The 17,748-nt window shown below is 35.9% G+C and overlaps 2 protein-coding genes across 5 annotated transcripts in view; both read right to left on the reverse strand.

The window, feature by feature from the left end:
* Positions 1 to 709: 709 nt before the first annotated feature.
* On the reverse strand, positions 710 to 12,815 carry LOC132151611 (CTTNBP2 N-terminal-like protein). Its single transcript, XM_059559827.1, has 5 exons — positions 12,530 to 12,815; positions 9,294 to 9,401; positions 3,256 to 3,528; positions 2,984 to 3,091; positions 710 to 2,541 (listed from the first exon to the last, which is right to left on the reverse strand). The coding sequence occupies exons 1-5, from the start codon at positions 12,542 to 12,544 to the stop codon at positions 1,480 to 1,482; spliced, it is 1,566 nt and encodes a 521-aa protein (XP_059415810.1). The 5' UTR covers positions 12,545 to 12,815; the 3' UTR covers positions 710 to 1,479.
* Positions 12,816 to 13,185: 370 nt separating this feature from the next.
* LOC132151609 (polyhomeotic-like protein 2) overlaps positions 13,186 to 17,748 on the reverse strand; it is a 30,608-nt gene continuing 26,045 nt past the window's right edge. For all 4 annotated transcript variants that reach the window (XM_059559826.1, XM_059559825.1, XM_059559824.1 and 1 more), the window contains exons 11-15: positions 16,950 to 17,082; positions 16,518 to 16,638; positions 15,446 to 15,572; positions 15,063 to 15,339; positions 13,186 to 14,284 (exon numbers count right to left, since the gene is read on the reverse strand). In XM_059559826.1, coding sequence (XP_059415809.1) covers positions 14,124 to 14,284; positions 15,063 to 15,339; positions 15,446 to 15,572; positions 16,518 to 16,638; positions 16,950 to 17,082 — 819 coding nt within the window. In that variant the 3' untranslated portion in view covers positions 13,186 to 14,123. The remainder of the gene's footprint in view (positions 14,285 to 15,062; positions 15,340 to 15,445; positions 15,573 to 16,517; positions 16,639 to 16,949; positions 17,083 to 17,748) is intronic.

A 17,748-nucleotide genomic window follows, 5' to 3' on the forward strand; every position in this document is an offset into this window, starting at 1 on the left:
TTCACATGGATGCTTGTGATGCACAATCTTTCTTCACACGCTTTATCCCGAGTTTGAGACAGCAAATGTTGGAGGATCTAAGGATCGGTCGTGCTTGTAACATCAAAATGAGAATCATACAAAGACTTATTTCTGTGGTACAGTTGATTAAAAGATAAAACTTTATAATAACGTTCATTATTAGATGGCTCTCTGTAAGACTTTATTCAGATTCGTCAGTTTAATGTTAAAATGAATACAGCAATGAAATAATGCAATGCACCCCACTCGACCATCCATTTCAATCTGTGATTTTTTATATATTCTTTTATCATCAACAACAAAATTGTATTAAATTTCAAAGTAACTTTATTTCACTAAATATTGCAAAAAAAAAAAAAAAAAAAAAAAAAACCGAAGGCAGTATATAAGTAATATATGCAGTAAGCTAGTGCACTAGTATTCTTTTCCAAACATGAATGGCTGAGAATAGGTGATACTGTGCCCTCTGCTGGCTGGATTTAGGCGATACAAATATGGAAATCTAAAATCTTTTGCTCTAGTCTAGCCCATAACTACAAGAATTAGTCTAGGCCATGGGTAAAAAAAATTATAATGGTAATAAAAATAACATTTATTTCAGATCACAAAATAAAAAAAAGATAAACAAAAACAACATTATAATGTGATAAACACATCTGTAACTTTCTGAATTTGAACGAGACAAATATTAGGCCAAATATCAAGTACCTTTAGAAATACAAAACAAACTGCTATGTGAGAAAGCAAAGGGTTGTTTGCTCATGCAATCTGTTAAATATTATAGTTCAGTGTATAAACTAGATGACAGGGAAGGATAAAATGATCAGATACACAATCATGTGATGTGAACTATTTCTATTTGAAATCATTCTAATATGTAATTTATTCCTGTGATGGTAAAGCTGAGTTTTCAGCATCATTACTCCAGTCTTCAGTGTCACATGATCCTTCAGAAATCATTCTTATATGCTGATTTGCTGCTCAAAAAATATTTTTTATTATTATCAATGTTGAAAAAAGTTCAGAAGAACAGCATTTATTGTAAAATAATCATAAAAAAATGTCTTTACTGTAACTTTTGATTGGTTTAATTCAGCCTTGCTGAATAAAAGTAGTAAATTATTAAAAAAAAAAAATTATTGATCCCAATCTATTGAGTGGTAGTGTTTATATATATTTGTTTGAATGACAATATTTAAAACTATTTATAGAAGCTGGTGACTTTCTGTGATAAACAGGTGGTTTTTCTCATGGTAAGATACAGAATGTATAATGTATTATTCATGCACACAATCAACATGCATCTGACTGAGATATGGTAGTATTGCAAATTTACTTAGAAAATATACATTTCAAATATTCTAAAACTGATTTGAAAAACCTGAAATGTCCCTTACAAAAAAAATAAAAATAATAATCAACAGTGTTTGACACGATCAAGTTCATCATTTGTGCTTGCTAGCCGCTTGACGACAGCACCAGATCTGGTTCTTTGCTGTTCTCTGAGTTGCTGCAGCGTCCACACCCGACCGTCGTTTGAGCCAAGTGAGCAGCTCGGAGTGTGGCTGGAGAAGGCGGTGTGTCAGCGAGGCCTGGTTTTTTGGGTGGGACTGGAGGTGGGTTCCCTCTGGGAATAGTTGGAGACCTGATGGTGGGAGACAACATCCCAGAGTGGGCCAGTGTGCGGTAATCTGTGCCGAAAGGGGAACTGTTGGTGGATGTTGGTTTGCTGGGACTCTGCTGAGTGCTGAAGTGACTCAGGCCCTGTGTGACGGTGCTGCGGGCTGCTTGTTTAGAAGAAGCGCTGTCTAGTGGAGTCACATGGGCTGCAGAGGGCGAGAAGTCACATGGACTATTCGGAGGGGAGGAGAGGGTCTGTGAATCTTGATCAGAGGTGCCTTGGAACTTGTGACGGGCTGCATGGAAGCGCTGGTTGATGCCAGCCTGGTATGCAGCTTGTGTACTGGGCATGTCAGGTGATTGATTGATGTTTGTGGGGCTGTGAGCTTGTGGATTGGTCTGAGAGATCCCATTGGTTAACATGCACTGCTTCTCAAAATTCCCATATTCCTCTATAGGAACATGGTGTCCGTTCATTTTTGTCTGCATCTTATTTGATTTCTCTTCTGCATTGTCCATCTCTTTCCTCAGCTTCTCTAGTTCTTCCTGTAGTGCTCTGGAGCGCGCTTCCTCTTTTCTTAATCTCAACCCAAGCTGCTCCCTTTCAGTGTCAAACTCGGCCAGCAGCTCCTCTCGCCTCGCCTCCGTTTGCATAGCCTGCTTCTTTTCTTCCTCGAGCTCCGCCCTCAGAGCCTGATTGGCCGCTCGCTCACGATCGAGGCGATGGCTGATTTCGTTGGAGCGCCGGGATTCCTTATGGGCACGTGTGCTGGAGCGTTTGTATTCTCGTCTCAGCGCCGTCATAAGCTGTTTATGCTGGACTCGCTGGTCTTCTAACTGATCGTACAGTCGTTTGTTCTCCCTCTCCATTCTGGACGTCTTTGCCTTCTCAAACTCCAACTAAAAAAAGTATTACACAATAAACCAGTTAGTTGGAAATAAACGGATAGATTTATAAATTTACAAAAGAAAATTACATAAGACATTTTTCTGTAAAGAACCCCTTCTTAAAAGTTTGGGGTTGTTTGTGGATTTTTAAAAAAAAATTTTGTAAAAGAAAAACTCTTACACTCAGCATAGCTGCATTTATTTGATAAAAATACAGTGAAACAAATATTTTGAAATATTATAAAAAATTTGTTTATTTATTTATTTTAAATGTAATTTATCCCTTTGAAAGTAAAGCTGAACTCAGCATAGCTGCATTTATTTAATAGATTCTTATTTAATAGAATTCTAATAGAGCAATAACACATTTTTATTAAAGCAAAATAAATTTTAGCCTGTAGTACCTCAAATTAAGATAATATAATTGAAATATAGTATTTTCAGTTCTTTGTACCTGCTGCAGGAGGCGCTCTCTCTCCTTCTCCAGGATGTAAATGACGTCGTCTCCTTCTGCAGTATCCTCAGCATGCTTCCTCTTCTCCTCCTCCAGATCAGCAATGACCTGAAACCACCACAGAGGGGCGAAAGATTGAGATAATGATTAGCCTATAAACCAATCCAATCTCTCTTTGACATACTGCAGTGTAATAAATCGATTTAAATGATATGATGCTCACATTAGTATCGATGTCAGTGGCTTTCAGCTGTTATGCAGTATAAACTCACCCTCCTGTGTCTGGTCTCGGCAGCTGCCTGCTGTTTCAGCATCTTCTCTTGCATCCTTCTACAGTGTCCGACCACCAGCTTCAGGACCGCCAAAGGATCTGAGTGAGCCGTGGCCCCACAGAACCCTTCTCGTCTCTGGGAGGAATTTTCTCTGTCTCCCCTGGTCTGTCCCGAGCTTTGGAGGACCTCACCGTCTCTCTGCAGGGCCAGGAACGGGTCGCTCAAGTTGTATTTGCCATATCGCTCCCAGATGTAAGAATCTCTGCACTGGGCCTGTAGCGAGACAGAGACAGATAGGTATTTATTGAATTAGTTTAGATGGATTTCAGCAAAATTTTAGTGTAAAAAAATGTTTTTTGATATAAAACAGCTATCCGAGATCTGTTATCTTGGTAGTTTGTGACTAAATTTTGTCGCTTTCATTCAAAACAACTCTGCAAGCTTTGTAAAGAGGCCTCTACTTTTCGTTCTTTCACACAGACACACTCAGTACAAGCTTGTGTTCTAAACAGGAAATGAGATGATACAGAGCACATGACCCTGCCAAAAGCAACATAAACCAGGCTCTGTATGTGTGTGTGTGTGTGTGTGTGCTCCAGTATAGTTAGGGTCAACGCAGCGAATGGGGCACCAAAAAAAGTTCCAGTTGGAGTACTTTAATACCTCCTTAAATGAACTAAAAGAACTCATTTGACCCAGAAAAAAACCCCAGGAAAAAGGAACTGAACAGAACTGTTTGAACAGTGAAGAGACTGTCACTGAAAGCTAGAAAGAGTAACCCAGGGTTGCCAGGTTATTGCTGCGTGTTCTGGGTGGTTGCTAGGTAGTTAATGTAGCTAGGGTATACTGGGTAGTTAATACAAAATTTCCAGTTCCAGTTTCAGTTCGCATGAAGTAGAGCTGAAGATCTTTGCCCGAACCGACGGGACCCGATGGGACCCGACGGGTTCGGTCGGGTTTGGGCTTAATTTATATCATCTTATGTGGGCTCAGGTCGGGCTCGGGCTTGTGCTCCGGTCATGTGATGTGTTTCGGTTAGCGCGAGAAAAATGCAAAAATGGATGCTGAGTAGGTGTGACGGAGGCTTGCCTCTGGCAATTACGTTTTGGTTGCACCAGCAACTAAAGCAAAGTCCGAGGTGTGGAAAAGTTTTAACCATGTTTATAATGAGAATAATAAGTGAATAATGACGCACCATCAGTGAGTTAAGATGTTACAGAGGACTTATTTTATTTCTTTAATCCAACTTCCAAGTGGTCTAGTCTATGGTAGTTATGAATAAATTATGTTAAAATTTTTTATAAATGACTCATTCTTGACAAAAGGCAAAAGAGTTGTGTGTGTGCGCACATTTGAATAATGTCGGGCTGTAAACGGGTTCGGGCTTTTAAAAAGCTGTCAATCAAAATGTACTTGTTGGGCTCGGGCCTAAACCTGTCGGGCTCGGGTCCTGTCGGGCCTAACTTTTTAGGCCCGATTACAGCTCTAGCATGAAGGGTGCCTTGGATGATTGCTAGGGAGTTAATTTGTGTTACTAGGGTGTGTTGTGTGGCTGCTAGAGAGTTTTTAGGGAGTTGCTTGATGGGTATCTTGGGTTGTTTTTAGGTTGTGTGTTGTGTGGTTGCTAAGATGTTCTGGAAAGTTGCTAAGTTGTTGCTAGGGTGTTCTGGGTGGTTACTTAAACTTTTCTGGTTTCAACAAAAGAAGCTTGAATGTAACGAGAAAGGTGGGATTAAACACTCCACCTTGTACAGGGTTGTTTGGAAGGATGTCAGGTTTTGTGATTTCAGCTGAAAGCTTAAAGACTGGGAGCTGCATAATATATATTATGACCATGTTGAAATAAACAATTCAAAGTAACATGTTCTCCACTGCATTGTCAAATCACTCGGCTCATCTGCTCTCTAGAATGACAGATTCAAGTCGTGACATGATTGTCCGTCTGGTAAGTGTGTGAGAGAGTATTTGTGTGTTTAATGGTTTACTCAAATTCAGCAACATGAGCATGAACTTGCCATATAAGACAGATCTAAGATTCTACTTCAACAATAATTTAAGATTATTAGAAACTCACACACTAGCCATGAATAATGTGGTACATGAGTGTAAGTCAGTACACCTTGACTCTTTGTGAACCACTGTGGCACTGATGCTGGAACAGATAAATGTGCTGTGTAGACGTGACACAATGCATGAGTGTTTTACAGTCTCTGAATCAGAAGGGGTGAGACAGAAAGAGAGCAGAAGCTGTGTTTTTGTCTAGAGGAGGCCTGCTGGAAGTGTTTAACAAGAATCTGAGGGTGATGGTGGGTGACATTACCACCAGTACTTCAATGAAAGCTTGGGGTTTAAATAAAAAAGCATGTCTTGCATGTAATAAAAAACATGTAATGTTTAGGGATTTCTGGGATTTTATAGTTGTCACTAAGGTATCCAGTGACAAACTGGAAATAAACAGTCACTGGGTAAATTCATTGTTCTGGGAAATATCCTGTGAATTATGTGGAAAAAGATGGTAAACATGAAGGGGAAGAAATCTAAAGTAAGGAAAGGCGTTTCAGAAGTGCACAACTTTAAGAGTTGTTGCATAATAAGTAAAATCTTTTTTATTATATAACTGTTTTGAGTTATATTTATAGGAAGTCAGAAAAGAAAAGTGATGGAAGGGAAGGTCAAAAAGGGTTGTAACATGACAGGTAAGACTCAAATAGCTTTTTTGAATAAAAAAAATTCTAAATATAGGTGAAATAATGTTCTATCATCATTCTGCATAACATATATATTTATGTAAAAAATGAACATTATTCTGACCTACACTTATTAAAAAATATAAAAGAGTTAGTGATCATACTAAATGTTATTATATTTTAAATTATTAAAAACTTACAAAAAGCTGACAAAAGGGTAAAACCTGGTTTGAAGGACAGTGGCAAAGATTGGTAAAGATTTAAAATTACAATTAATTCATTTTGGGGGCTGTAATGTGATACTTAAGATCCTTATTCTTTTAATTTAATCTAATGATTCTTGCTCTAAAATATTTTTTGGTACATAAACTATGGCATTTTTGTAGGTGTCTTCTATAAATCATGGTAAGAATTAATAAAGGTCATTTTTTGCTTAGACAAAAAAAAGCAGGACACTGGACAATTTTAATTATATTTAAGATAATTACTTGAATACAAGGTCATTTAAGCTCCAAATAGCTCAAATAAACAACAGCTGTACTGTATGTAAAATATTTTGTTTGTGAAGCTAATGAGGGTCTGCTTTCCATTCTATATTTATGATGCTTTCAGTTGTGTGTGTGTGTGTGTGTGTGTGTGTGTGTGTGTGTGTGTGTGTGTGTGTGTGTGTGTGTTTAGGATAATAGCCTGAGCAATTATGGGGGACTTGGGAAGATTAACCTTTCTAATGACTTAAGGTAAGTCACCCAGTCTGGTGCCTTTAAACAATCTCTATTATATGTTTGTTAGTCTATCTGACAGATAAAGATACCATAAAGAGTAATTAGAGAGACAAGGGATAAAGGGACAATATCTGCTACCTGCACTCTCAAAATCATACCAGCTCCTCATATGAAACTTTTTTATGACAATATATTTATGTTGTTAACTTGCTTGAAACTTTGAGCCGAACACCTGGAAGGTATTCTTTCTGGAACTCCAAGTCTATATACTTTGTTAGTCATGAATTTTTTTTAAGTTTAAAAGTCAACAGCTGCTGAGGGCCAGAAATAAGCATGGAAATGATTATTTGAGCAAAATACTATTTAGTTCCCCTCTTTTCAGAGAAAACACCACCAGCAAATTAACGAATAGTGTTTGTATGTACGATTAGCATGGCTGATGAAGTTATACAGAGATTAGGAGCTAGTTGTGATGTGACTTCTACCCTCCTGTTGATTTCCCCCTTTTCTTTTGACCAAATGGAAAAGGAAATTTGTAATGTGTTTAAGAGTCAAAGCAGAAAAGTCATGCTTTAATGACCTCATTCAAAGCAGGCAGTGAGTGACAGAGATTGTATGACAGAGCATGCCAGAACATCACCCCTAAAACCCACAGAGGGTTTTAGAAGACATATGTAGTTGGGCTAAATATATGCCATCTACTTAAGAAGTCACTTAAAAGCGATTCAAAGAATGATTAATGCCTGAATCAACTGTTTTTTTGCCTCAGTCCAACGCTTTCGAGAATAGGAATGCAGCAGATAATATCTGTGCAGCCTTCCATAGAGCTTAACCACAAAAATCATGATCTGAGAGCACAGATGCTGAATTTTATTACCATGCTAACATGATCAGATGAACCAGCGGCACTACAATAAAGTTGAAAGCTGATGGTAGACAAAAGGAAATGTGTGTAATAATGTTTTACATGTTTGTATGTGGCTTTGCAGAGAACAAACAATATATATATATATATATATATATATATATTGTTTATATATATATCTGGTGTGGGATGAGGCCCAGCAACAGCAATGGAATGTAGTAGGAGTAAAACATAGGAGTAAAAAAGTAAAACAGGAAGTACAACAACAGTTTTTAACAGTGGGTATGATCAAATATCAATCATTTTGGTATTATTTAAGTGTAGGTTATTGGCAACTATTCCAAAAACATGTGAGATGTTAGTTGCACAGCTAACCAAGAACTCTGCATACCAGCAGCATCATTTCTAGGGTAAGGACAAGTTTTATAAAGGCTAAGATGTTTTTATAAATGTATAGCCTTTAGATATCTTAAACTGAGCTTTGATATAGATGAACTATACACTGAAGTTTCATAGTGTTTAATATACTAGTTTTTAATGAGCTAGCGTGTACAATTGAGCTCTGAGCCAGACAAACATCTGGGTTTCATTGAATGATACAGCCATAACGTCTTCCTGGGTATCTGGTCTGCTGTGCAAAGAGTAAAACGTGTTTGACAGTGAACTACTGTCAATAGACAATTACTGAAGCAAACTATTATTGAAGTACTGATTTATCAGTATTTTCTCATTCACGAACAAAACCTCACCAGTTAAACAATCCATGAAAACCAGGGATGGACAGAAAATGTGTTTTAAATAATTATATTAATATTAAAATAGTTAAAATTTGTAGAAATAATTACATTTTTAAATTGTACACACACACATATATATATATATATATATATACTGTATATACATACAAAACAGTTCTTTATGGTCCTAGAATCTGATTGGCATAGAGCCTTTTCCAGGCATGCGATATTATTCTGATACTTGCTCATATGTGTGTGTGTTTGTGTTTGTGTGTGTGTGTGTGTTCTGAAGAAAATGAAACTAAATACAACAAAACTAATTGATTGCAGATTAGCATTCTGTTTTTATCAACTAATGCGACTATCAGTCTCAGCTATCGAGGTCATCATAAAATTAATTCAGGACAGTCTGGGTTTGTTTATATATTTGGATGATGGGAACTCTCTAAGGAATACCAAGAAATACACACCGCAAGATCATAAAAGCTGCCAATCACAGAGGAAGTTTCCTCCCTAATAGTGTAAACCGATGTATGACTTTTGTTGCATCTGCATAAACATGCAACAACAGCACTGTACGTAGCTGAACATCCAAACATCTTGAATGGATAAATAAGTCCAGATGCTCATAAATAAAGTGTACATGACAGAGGAATGAATTTTTTTGTTGTTGTCCTGTTGTGATGCCCATTTTCTTTCTGTGCATCACACAAAACTTTCATATAGCTTGAGAAGGCTTAGATGTGTAGTGCACAGGTCATAAACCAATTGAATGTTTTATTGATAGTGTTTTTGGTCCAAATTAAGACCTGTATGAAGACTCTCCAAAAATAATCTAGAAATAAAATAACAGCACATGGGTTTGGAATGACATGTGTCTGCTTAAATAATGACAGAACTTTCATTTTTGAGTGAACTGTTCCTTTGAGAACTAACAGCAGCACGATTTGCCTGTACTGCCATTGATTGCTGCTTACAAAGGAACTACAAAACAAGCATTCTTGTCCATTGACGGGACTGGACTAACCTTGAGTGCCTGTATGACAAAGTCTCTGGCTTCCAGCTCTCCCTCAAGAACACTAAAGAGCAGCAGCACATCTCGCTTACTCAGAGCCTCCACATTCAGCCTCGACTCCTGAAAAGACAACAAACGGTGACAAAATACGAAATAAAACTCAAATGCAGTCAGAGATTCTAATGACTTTTTTCGGCAAATGCTACACTACATAAGGATAAAGTCTATAATAAATTGTTTGGGGAACATGCAGTCAGGCAACAATCCCCATGTCTACAAATCTTCTCCCTTCCTTTCCATCTGCAGACCAAATGACTAAAAGTCTGTTGTAATCTCCATGTGCTTGTCCTGATTATACAGTGTGCTGCGTATTCAGTGCACGGTATAATGAAATAAACAATGCAAACCCACAGCAAACAGATTAACTATATACATTTGCTTTAGGTTTCCAGAATGGATGCAGCAAGCAGATGTTTTCAGTTACTACTGGCATTAAACATCAATACCACTTGCAGGCATATTTATCACAGACACACTTACTGTTCAGAAGTTTTTGAACTTCTTTTGAACTAAGTTCTTATGTTCACCAACTGGCTGCATTATTTAATAAAAAATATATCAAAAACTAATATTGTGAAATCTAATTGCAAGTAAAAAAAAAGCCTGTTCTCTATTTGAAAATCGTACAATTTTCATCATCATTACTCCAGTCTTCAGTGTCACATGATCCTTCAGAAATCATTCGAATATGCTGATTTGTTGCTCAATAAACAACGTTGAAAACAATCTTATTTTTCAGGATTTTTGATGAATAGAAAGAACAGCAGCATTTATTTGAAAAGGAATCTTTTGTAACATTATAAAAGCCTTTATTATCACTTTTGATCAATTTAATGTATAAAATGTTATTTTCTTCAAAAAAAAATATCTTACTGCCCCACAGCTTTTGAACAGTAGTGTAATTATTTTACTTAAAAAAAACTTTTCTATATTTTGCATCTCACTTTCATATTTTGCCGTGCTCTTAGCATCAAGAAACAGACTTACCAAATCAGACCAAGATTAAATACATTTTGACTTAATTGCACTAAATCAACAACCTGAATTAAGCCCATCACAATGTTCAGTCTAGTAGGCATTTATGCTTCATCAAAAGCCATTTATTTTAAGCCAGTCCTCCTGTAGCAAACAAAGGGTTAACAGGCTTGTCCAAGAACATAATGCTGTTCACAGCTGTGATCTAAAAAAAACCTCCCATTCCCATGTTGTTTCTCTTTCTGTGCAGTTCACAGGAAAAGAAATAAGGTCATTTTTTCCATTTTACTCATGAGTCCAAGCATCTGTCGCACATCAAAGCTAAAGCAGCATTCCACGACTCTTCTGTTGATAGACAGCTAGAGAAAGAGGCTTCTTGTTGGAAGGGTGAGACTGACTGAAATTCCCTCCCAAACTCTCGCTTCAAAATACTTAGTAACTATGCATGAATAAACTTGAAAGCATCGAATCAAGAAAGTGTGTACCATAAATGCTTCATCCTGCACTGCAAGCTTCACCTCAAATAATCTTATAAAACTCAATCTCGATTTCTACATTCTGACCCCACTCTGCTTTTAATAGTGCTTCATGTCAAGATTTGTGTGGTTAGCCAAAGTTTCCACATCATGAAGGAGTCTCAGAGTGTTACATAATATGGCAGAGACAGAAGACGTCCAGCTACTGTGCTCCAGCTAAAATTTGGAAGCTTGACTTCCACGTCAGAGCTGCCATAAATTGCATTACTGTTTGCAGTGCATGAATTCAAATTTTCTTTTCATCTGTGTTGAGCAACTTTAGCCGTCACGTTCCTTTTGATGTATTGTGCGCCGATGGAACCTGCATACTATATCTGTGGCCGTAAAGAAAGCTTTCATGGTTTGCGGTTTACCCATTCAAACAGTGCTAATATGAATCGTGCTCCTAAGCAAAGCCAAACATTATAGACGCGCTAATTTCACAAGTTCACTTCATAAAGCCCAAAGAAAATTATATCATGCATCAGTAAGTACTTTCAATTACCTAACAGATATCTCAAGTATGAAAAATATCTGTCTTTACTAAAACTTGTGATTTAGAATGAAACATTATAGGGAAAGGTGATTAAAAAAAAGAGTAAAATCATTTGTAGAAATCTTTATACATCTACATAACCTTTTTTTCTTGTGCACTTGAAGATGATCTGATAGTGTTCTGCATGGTTGACTAATTTGGCATTTCCTTTTTACCGGTGTCCATGCCTTTCTGAATTAAATGGTGCTACACTATTCAACATCACCCCAAATGCTTCTTAAATTACCCAGCATGTCTCCCTGGAGCTAGACTGAAGCAGGCAGTGTTTGAGTCCAAGCTCACCCGACATGTCAGAGGGTAATTTATTTTATCCTCAAGCTGCTTGTGAGCTACAAAACTGATGGCCCAAAGTCAACTGCCTGTTGATGTGATCAGCTGGACAGAACACATAGTGTCATATTTTAAACCGTTTCCAATCCAATTTAAGCAGTTGAAAATAATATTATCATAGATTTTTAATCATTATTATTTGTTGTACATGACTTTTGATATACACACTAAATATGATTTTGAAAATGTAAAATAATAAAAAACACACCGTGTTCAAAAAAATAAGATGCAAAATTCTGAAATCATATTCAGTATACAATTAATGATAAAATAAAAATAACTGTTCTATATTATATTATAAAAGGAAAAGTTCCACTTTTTGGTTGATTTTCTTTGATGTTATCCATCCAAACTTAATGTAGGCTACTGCCTACGATCGCTGTTTTGGGTTCACTGGAGTTCTTCTGACTTTGAACGCATAACGTTAATGTATATGATGACCAAAACTTATGAACTATTAAACTCCCGTTGATTTTCCCATTGATGCAAAAATGCTGCCTAGGTAGACAGTGCACTACGTTTCGAAACACAGCCTTTTACATTTGTGCAGATCTGACAAGCAAAAAGCTGTAAAAAATAATAAATAAAAAAAATAGAATAGAATAATTGGGCTGTTTTATTCCATATACGTTGCAATGTTAGCACAGTTGCTGTCAGAACTATTGGCTATTTAAAACTGTAATTAGCATTAACTATTCAAACTATTCATACACAAAACTTTCTCTGCCTCTCGTGTGCATTCTTTTCTTCTACTTTCTTTTTCTATATAACGTTACGTATTAAGTGATATGTTATAAAGAGAACATTCTCACCGTTGCGGGTGCCATGTCAGGTTTGATGATCAGTTTCCAATATCGCTCATCGAGCAGCACCGTTGGTGAAAATCGGCTTCACTGAAGTTCATCTGCTGTGAAGGAACGCAAACAGACATCTTACACAGCCAATAGGATGGGAGTGTTTTAGCACAATCGACCAATTAGAAGCGAGACGCAGAGGTAGGAGGCGGGGCGTAACAGGAAAAGTTTATAAAATGAGATTACCTTTGCAACGGTGAGACTAGAAAGCAAGCTTTGGTCCCGAATTCCCAACACGACAACGGGTTTCTGTGAAAAATTTAGTTTTTATAGTATCAGGGTCGAGTTAGATACATAAACACTCTAAAAGTAATCCTAAATGTTGAATGTTAGACGTTAGTTTGGGTTAGAAACGCAAGTGTGCCACCTAGTGGTGTCTTATTGGAGTAAACAATAATATTTGGACACTTGGTCCAGAGTTTAAAAAGTGAAAAATCTCAAACTGGGTAGCATTTATTTAAAGAAAAATAGAGTAGAATGTTTCGCAAAAATAAGTTAGGTTTTAAAGGGCAACAAACAACATTTGTTTTCAGGCTTTGTTGGGTATTTTACATAAATAATGCAATAACAATTTAGGTGTGTAATCACAAAATAATAATAAATGAAGCTGTCAAAAAGGGTCAAAAAATTAAACAAGTTGATATGTAAATCCTTCATTAAAAATGTTATATTACAAATTTCATCTGATAAATACAGCCATTTCACAAAGCATTGTACAAAAAAAAAAACATTTCATCATCACAATCCTTTCTAGCAACACACAATGACAAAAATGGGCACAATTAAAACCAAACATAGTGTCATTCCCAGTATCCAAAGCAAATACAATTTAATGTGCATCTCAATTCCAGACCGTCTGTACGGACGCACATTGAATAAGGCGCTGTTGACAGGAATTTTTCAGACTGGATCCCTTTCTACAGGTTGTTTTTCAGGTTTAAAGTTAAATATTCTGTTACTGTGCTTCTGTTAAGTCTTAAAGTAAATGTGAGAGTGATATAGCACCAGTTTGTTGTGATTCAACTCCGTAACAAATATTCGCACGCGAAGGTAATAATAATTTACTTAAACATATTTTACTGTACAAAAGCATCTGGCATGTGCAATAAGACATAATCATACCTGAAAACAACAAATGTACAATCCAGAGACATCTGGGCTAAGATGTGGGACTGTCAAACCACATGATAACATTAGATCTGTTTGGACTGCACTGTTATACATACATTATCCAAAGATTTCTTCGGAGCACCGATGCTACTAGTTAAGTCCAGTGATCTGGGAAATTCACTGATCTTCCAAATCACTGTTTTATAATCCCTTCCATTTGGTATAAAGTCACTCTTTGTGCAATTTTTCATAGGTAGTCGGGTCATTTGTGTTCCAGCTGAATTTATTTAATTTCTTTTCTTGAAGAGGTGTAGTTTAAGGCTTTAGCCCCAATATGTATAAAGAATTTTAGTTAATTATTTTTAAAATGTTGTAGTGCAGTCGGGGTGCTGTGGTCACTAGGTCAAGGTCAGTGACATCAGAGGAAACACACACTGCCTTTTCAAGGTTTGGAATCTTTCAGCATGTTTATACGAGCGAAGATCTTGAGGGCGGGTCCTAATTTAATATTCATGGCACTCATTAGATGATCTTCCTTCAGTAGCAGCATGGCCTGTCCATCAATCTCCTGAGCACGGAACTCATCTGCAATCTCCTGGCAACCTAAATTGTGAAGTCACAAAAATTTACATATTAATCAACATAATTGTAAATAAATTACGTTTTTGTTGCAAAAAAAAAAAATCCCCCATCATTATATTATACTGTAATATTTAATGACATTTATTAATATTTTACATTGAGTGCTTGTGCATATCTGTATATATACACTACTGTTCTAAAGTTTGGGGTTGGTAAGATATTTTTGTAAATAGTCTCTTTTGCTCTCTAAGGCTGGATTTATTTGATTAAATTCAGTGAAAACAGCAATATTGTGAAATGTTATTACAGTTTAAAATAACTGTTTTCTGTTTTAAGATATTTTTAAATATTATTTATTCCTGTGATGCATCATTACTCCAGTCTTCAGTGTCACATGATCCTTTAGAAATCATTCTAATATGCTGATTTGCTGCTCAAGAAACATTTCCTCTTATTATCATTGTTGAAAACATTTGTGCTTCTTAACATTTTTGTGAAAAACGTGAAACATTTTTTCAGGATTCTTTGATGAATAGAAAAGTCAAAAGAACAACATTCATTTGAAACTGAAGTTTTTTTTTTTTTTACAATGTAAAACAGTAGAAAAGTCTTTACTGTCTTTTAATTCATTTAATGCACCCTTGCTGAACAAAAGTATTAATTTCTTCAAGAAAACTTGTACTGAACCCAAACTTTTAAACAGTAATGTCTTTAAAGTACTTGGAATATAGTACAATATATATATATATATATATATATATATATATATATAATACCCCAAATGATACAAGCAGCTTACCTGGCAAAGAGTGAATGAACTCAAAAACCTCTTGCACATTCCATTTGGTGGGGTCACATGGCAGGAAGTGCTGACTTAGGAGAGGAAGCTCTTCAGGATCGTTAGCAGTGACCCCATCTTGAGAAACAATTGGGCCAGAACTGGCTGCAGAGAGCGGGGAAGTTGCTTCCTCATAACTGGACATATCCGAACAGGGACTGGACTCTCCTTGACTAGGCTGAGACTGGAGAGGTGAGGATATAGATTCTCCCTGAGATTGCTGAGATACAGAGAGCCGCTGGGGGGGTTAAAACGAGACAATATGAGCATCATTTACTTTATATATTTATACAAAAACATTATGGCATGCAACACTACTACATTGTACTGAAGTAGCTGTTCACCTGCTTTTTGGCCTCCCTGCCTCTGGGACTATGAGACCTCCTCCTTCTCCATTGATTTATCTTTTTGGTTGTTTTAGTTCTGTTGGGGTGGAACAGACCAACCCGCTTCGTGCAACTTACACTGTATCTGTTCAAAAGTGTTATAAATTACCATACAGACAATGTCACATCATTGCAATATCACAAAAATCTATTATTAGTATAGGCAAGTTTCAAGTTCAATTCACTTCTAAAGCACATTTAAAAAAACAGTAGTTGACCAGGCAGCTGAATGAATGAGTATATTATTTTAGTCATTGAGTATTATAACTTCTTTAGTAAACCCAAATTACCATGAAGTGTCATGCAGCTTTGTTTAAACATGCATTTCTATATAGACGACCAATTTGTAGTAGACATACATCACATGCAGCTGTGCACACATTGTGGTGGCAGAAAAACACAAGTGGAGGTAAACGGTAAATGTATTGTTGTGCCTTCGGTTGTCAGAATCAGAATATAACTATTTTTTAAAGGATAATGTGGTTAAAGACAACATTTGAAGCTAAATGCAGATGTTTAAACGATGGATGAAACAGGCTATGATTACCCTACTTTTAAAGCATAAACAATAGCATGAAATAGCTTACTATTTGAACCTTTAACATTTACCTATTTTATCTTCCAATTCTGACTTTTTTCACACAAATGCAAGTTTACATCTCCTAGTTCTGACTTTATAAATAAATTTAACCCAACAATTGTGAGTTCTTAGGGGGAAAAAAGCCAGAAGTGTGGGAGATAAACTCATGATTCTGACCTGAGGGGAAAAGAGAGAATGACAAGCTGATTTTTCTTATCAGAATTGTGGAGTATAATCTCGGAATTGTGAGAAAAAAGTCAGAATTTTAAAATACAAACTCAAAATGACCTTTTTTATTCTTTAAAACCATGGCTTCCATAGACCGCTACTTCAAAACTAGCATTTTCTGCCACCAGATTGGCTCCACCCACAAAAAAAAACATGATCACTGTTTGCAAAAACCAAAATTGGTCTAAATATTTCCATTTAATATTCTACTGAATCTCTAACCTTTTAGCACAGACCAAGGAACAGAAGCGTTTTGAGCGTTTGAACTTGTAGGCAAAATCGACCCATCCACAGAGCTCACATGTAAGCTTGGGTTCCTCCGTTTCCTCCTGAGTCCTCGTGTCTGATTAAAAAATTATCAAATATTTAGTAAGTGAAGTATTAATTTAAAGTTTATTTATGACTAGCTGAAACAGTGTTTGTGTGCAATCGTTGGAATGGTGAGGCATTATTATGAAGCATGTTTTGCTGCATCTTGATTGCACAAACAGGAAATTCCATATCTTATCACATCATCACTAATGCATAATGATGCTCTTTTGTTCATAACAATGCAGGTTTCCAATGTTTCAAAACTTTACCCTGACACTTAAAAAGGTCATGCATCTTAGAAAAACAGCCATGGGTTCCAGTATTCGTTTGAATCAAGTCTACCTTGTTGTCCAGCCTCCTCCATGTCTGAGTTTGTGGCACTGAGGGAATTACTGCTGGCTGTTTTCTCTGGATCTGAGGGAAGCTGCGTGTCTGGTTTCTTGGGGCTGTCTGCCTGCACCGGCGGTATGTCCACCTGACAATACAGTATACAGACATAATGATGTCAGGCTGATCACTGCAACACTGTGGACACTTGCTGTGTTAAGCTGGAATAAGCAGATCAACAGACAATATTTTTTCCACAATTTAATCTGATGTTCAGTGTTTCACTAACATACAGTCAAACACATGATGCAGAAAATAATTAAACAAAATTAATTAATAAATAACGATGATGACTGTTGCATTAAATTACTGTGAATAATAATAATAATTTTAGAACTACAACAATTATTAACAATAACAATTATTGAATTAATTTTCAGTTTCAATTTGTATTGATTTTAATAATTAACTGAAAGAATAATAATAATAATAGTTGTTGTTGTAGTTGTATTAAAATGATTGTGAATAATAATTGTAGAACAACAACAGTTATTATTAACAATAGCAATTATTTTTATTTTTATTGAATTCATTTCCAGTTTAAATTTGTATTATTATGTATAATTCATTTTGTATAAATAACTGAATGAATAATAAAAAATAAATGTATTATTATTATTGTGATGGTGGTTTTTGTGTTGTATTAAAATGATTATGAATAATAATAATACATAATAATAATAAATTCGAACTAAACTAAAATAATGTTTAAACAATAATACAAATATTATATTATTTTATTTATTGTATAATT

Source organism: Carassius carassius, chromosome 10 (assembly GCF_963082965.1).
Source record: "Carassius carassius chromosome 10, fCarCar2.1, whole genome shotgun sequence".
NCBI classification, from domain to species: domain Eukaryota; kingdom Metazoa; phylum Chordata; class Actinopteri; order Cypriniformes; family Cyprinidae; genus Carassius; species Carassius carassius.

What these genes read in the sequence shown, in the direction of transcription:
- LOC132151611 (XM_059559827.1), bottom strand. An exon ending in CCGAGACCAGACACAGGAGG is followed by an intron (nt 3,092 to 3,255) that starts GTGAGTTTATAC and finishes TGGTGGTTTCAG; the next exon opens with GTCATTGCTGATCTGGAGGA. An exon ending in GAGAGCGCCTCCTGCAGCAG is followed by an intron (nt 2,542 to 2,983) that starts GTACAAAGAACT and finishes TACTTTTTTTAG; the next exon opens with TTGGAGTTTGAGAAGGCAAA.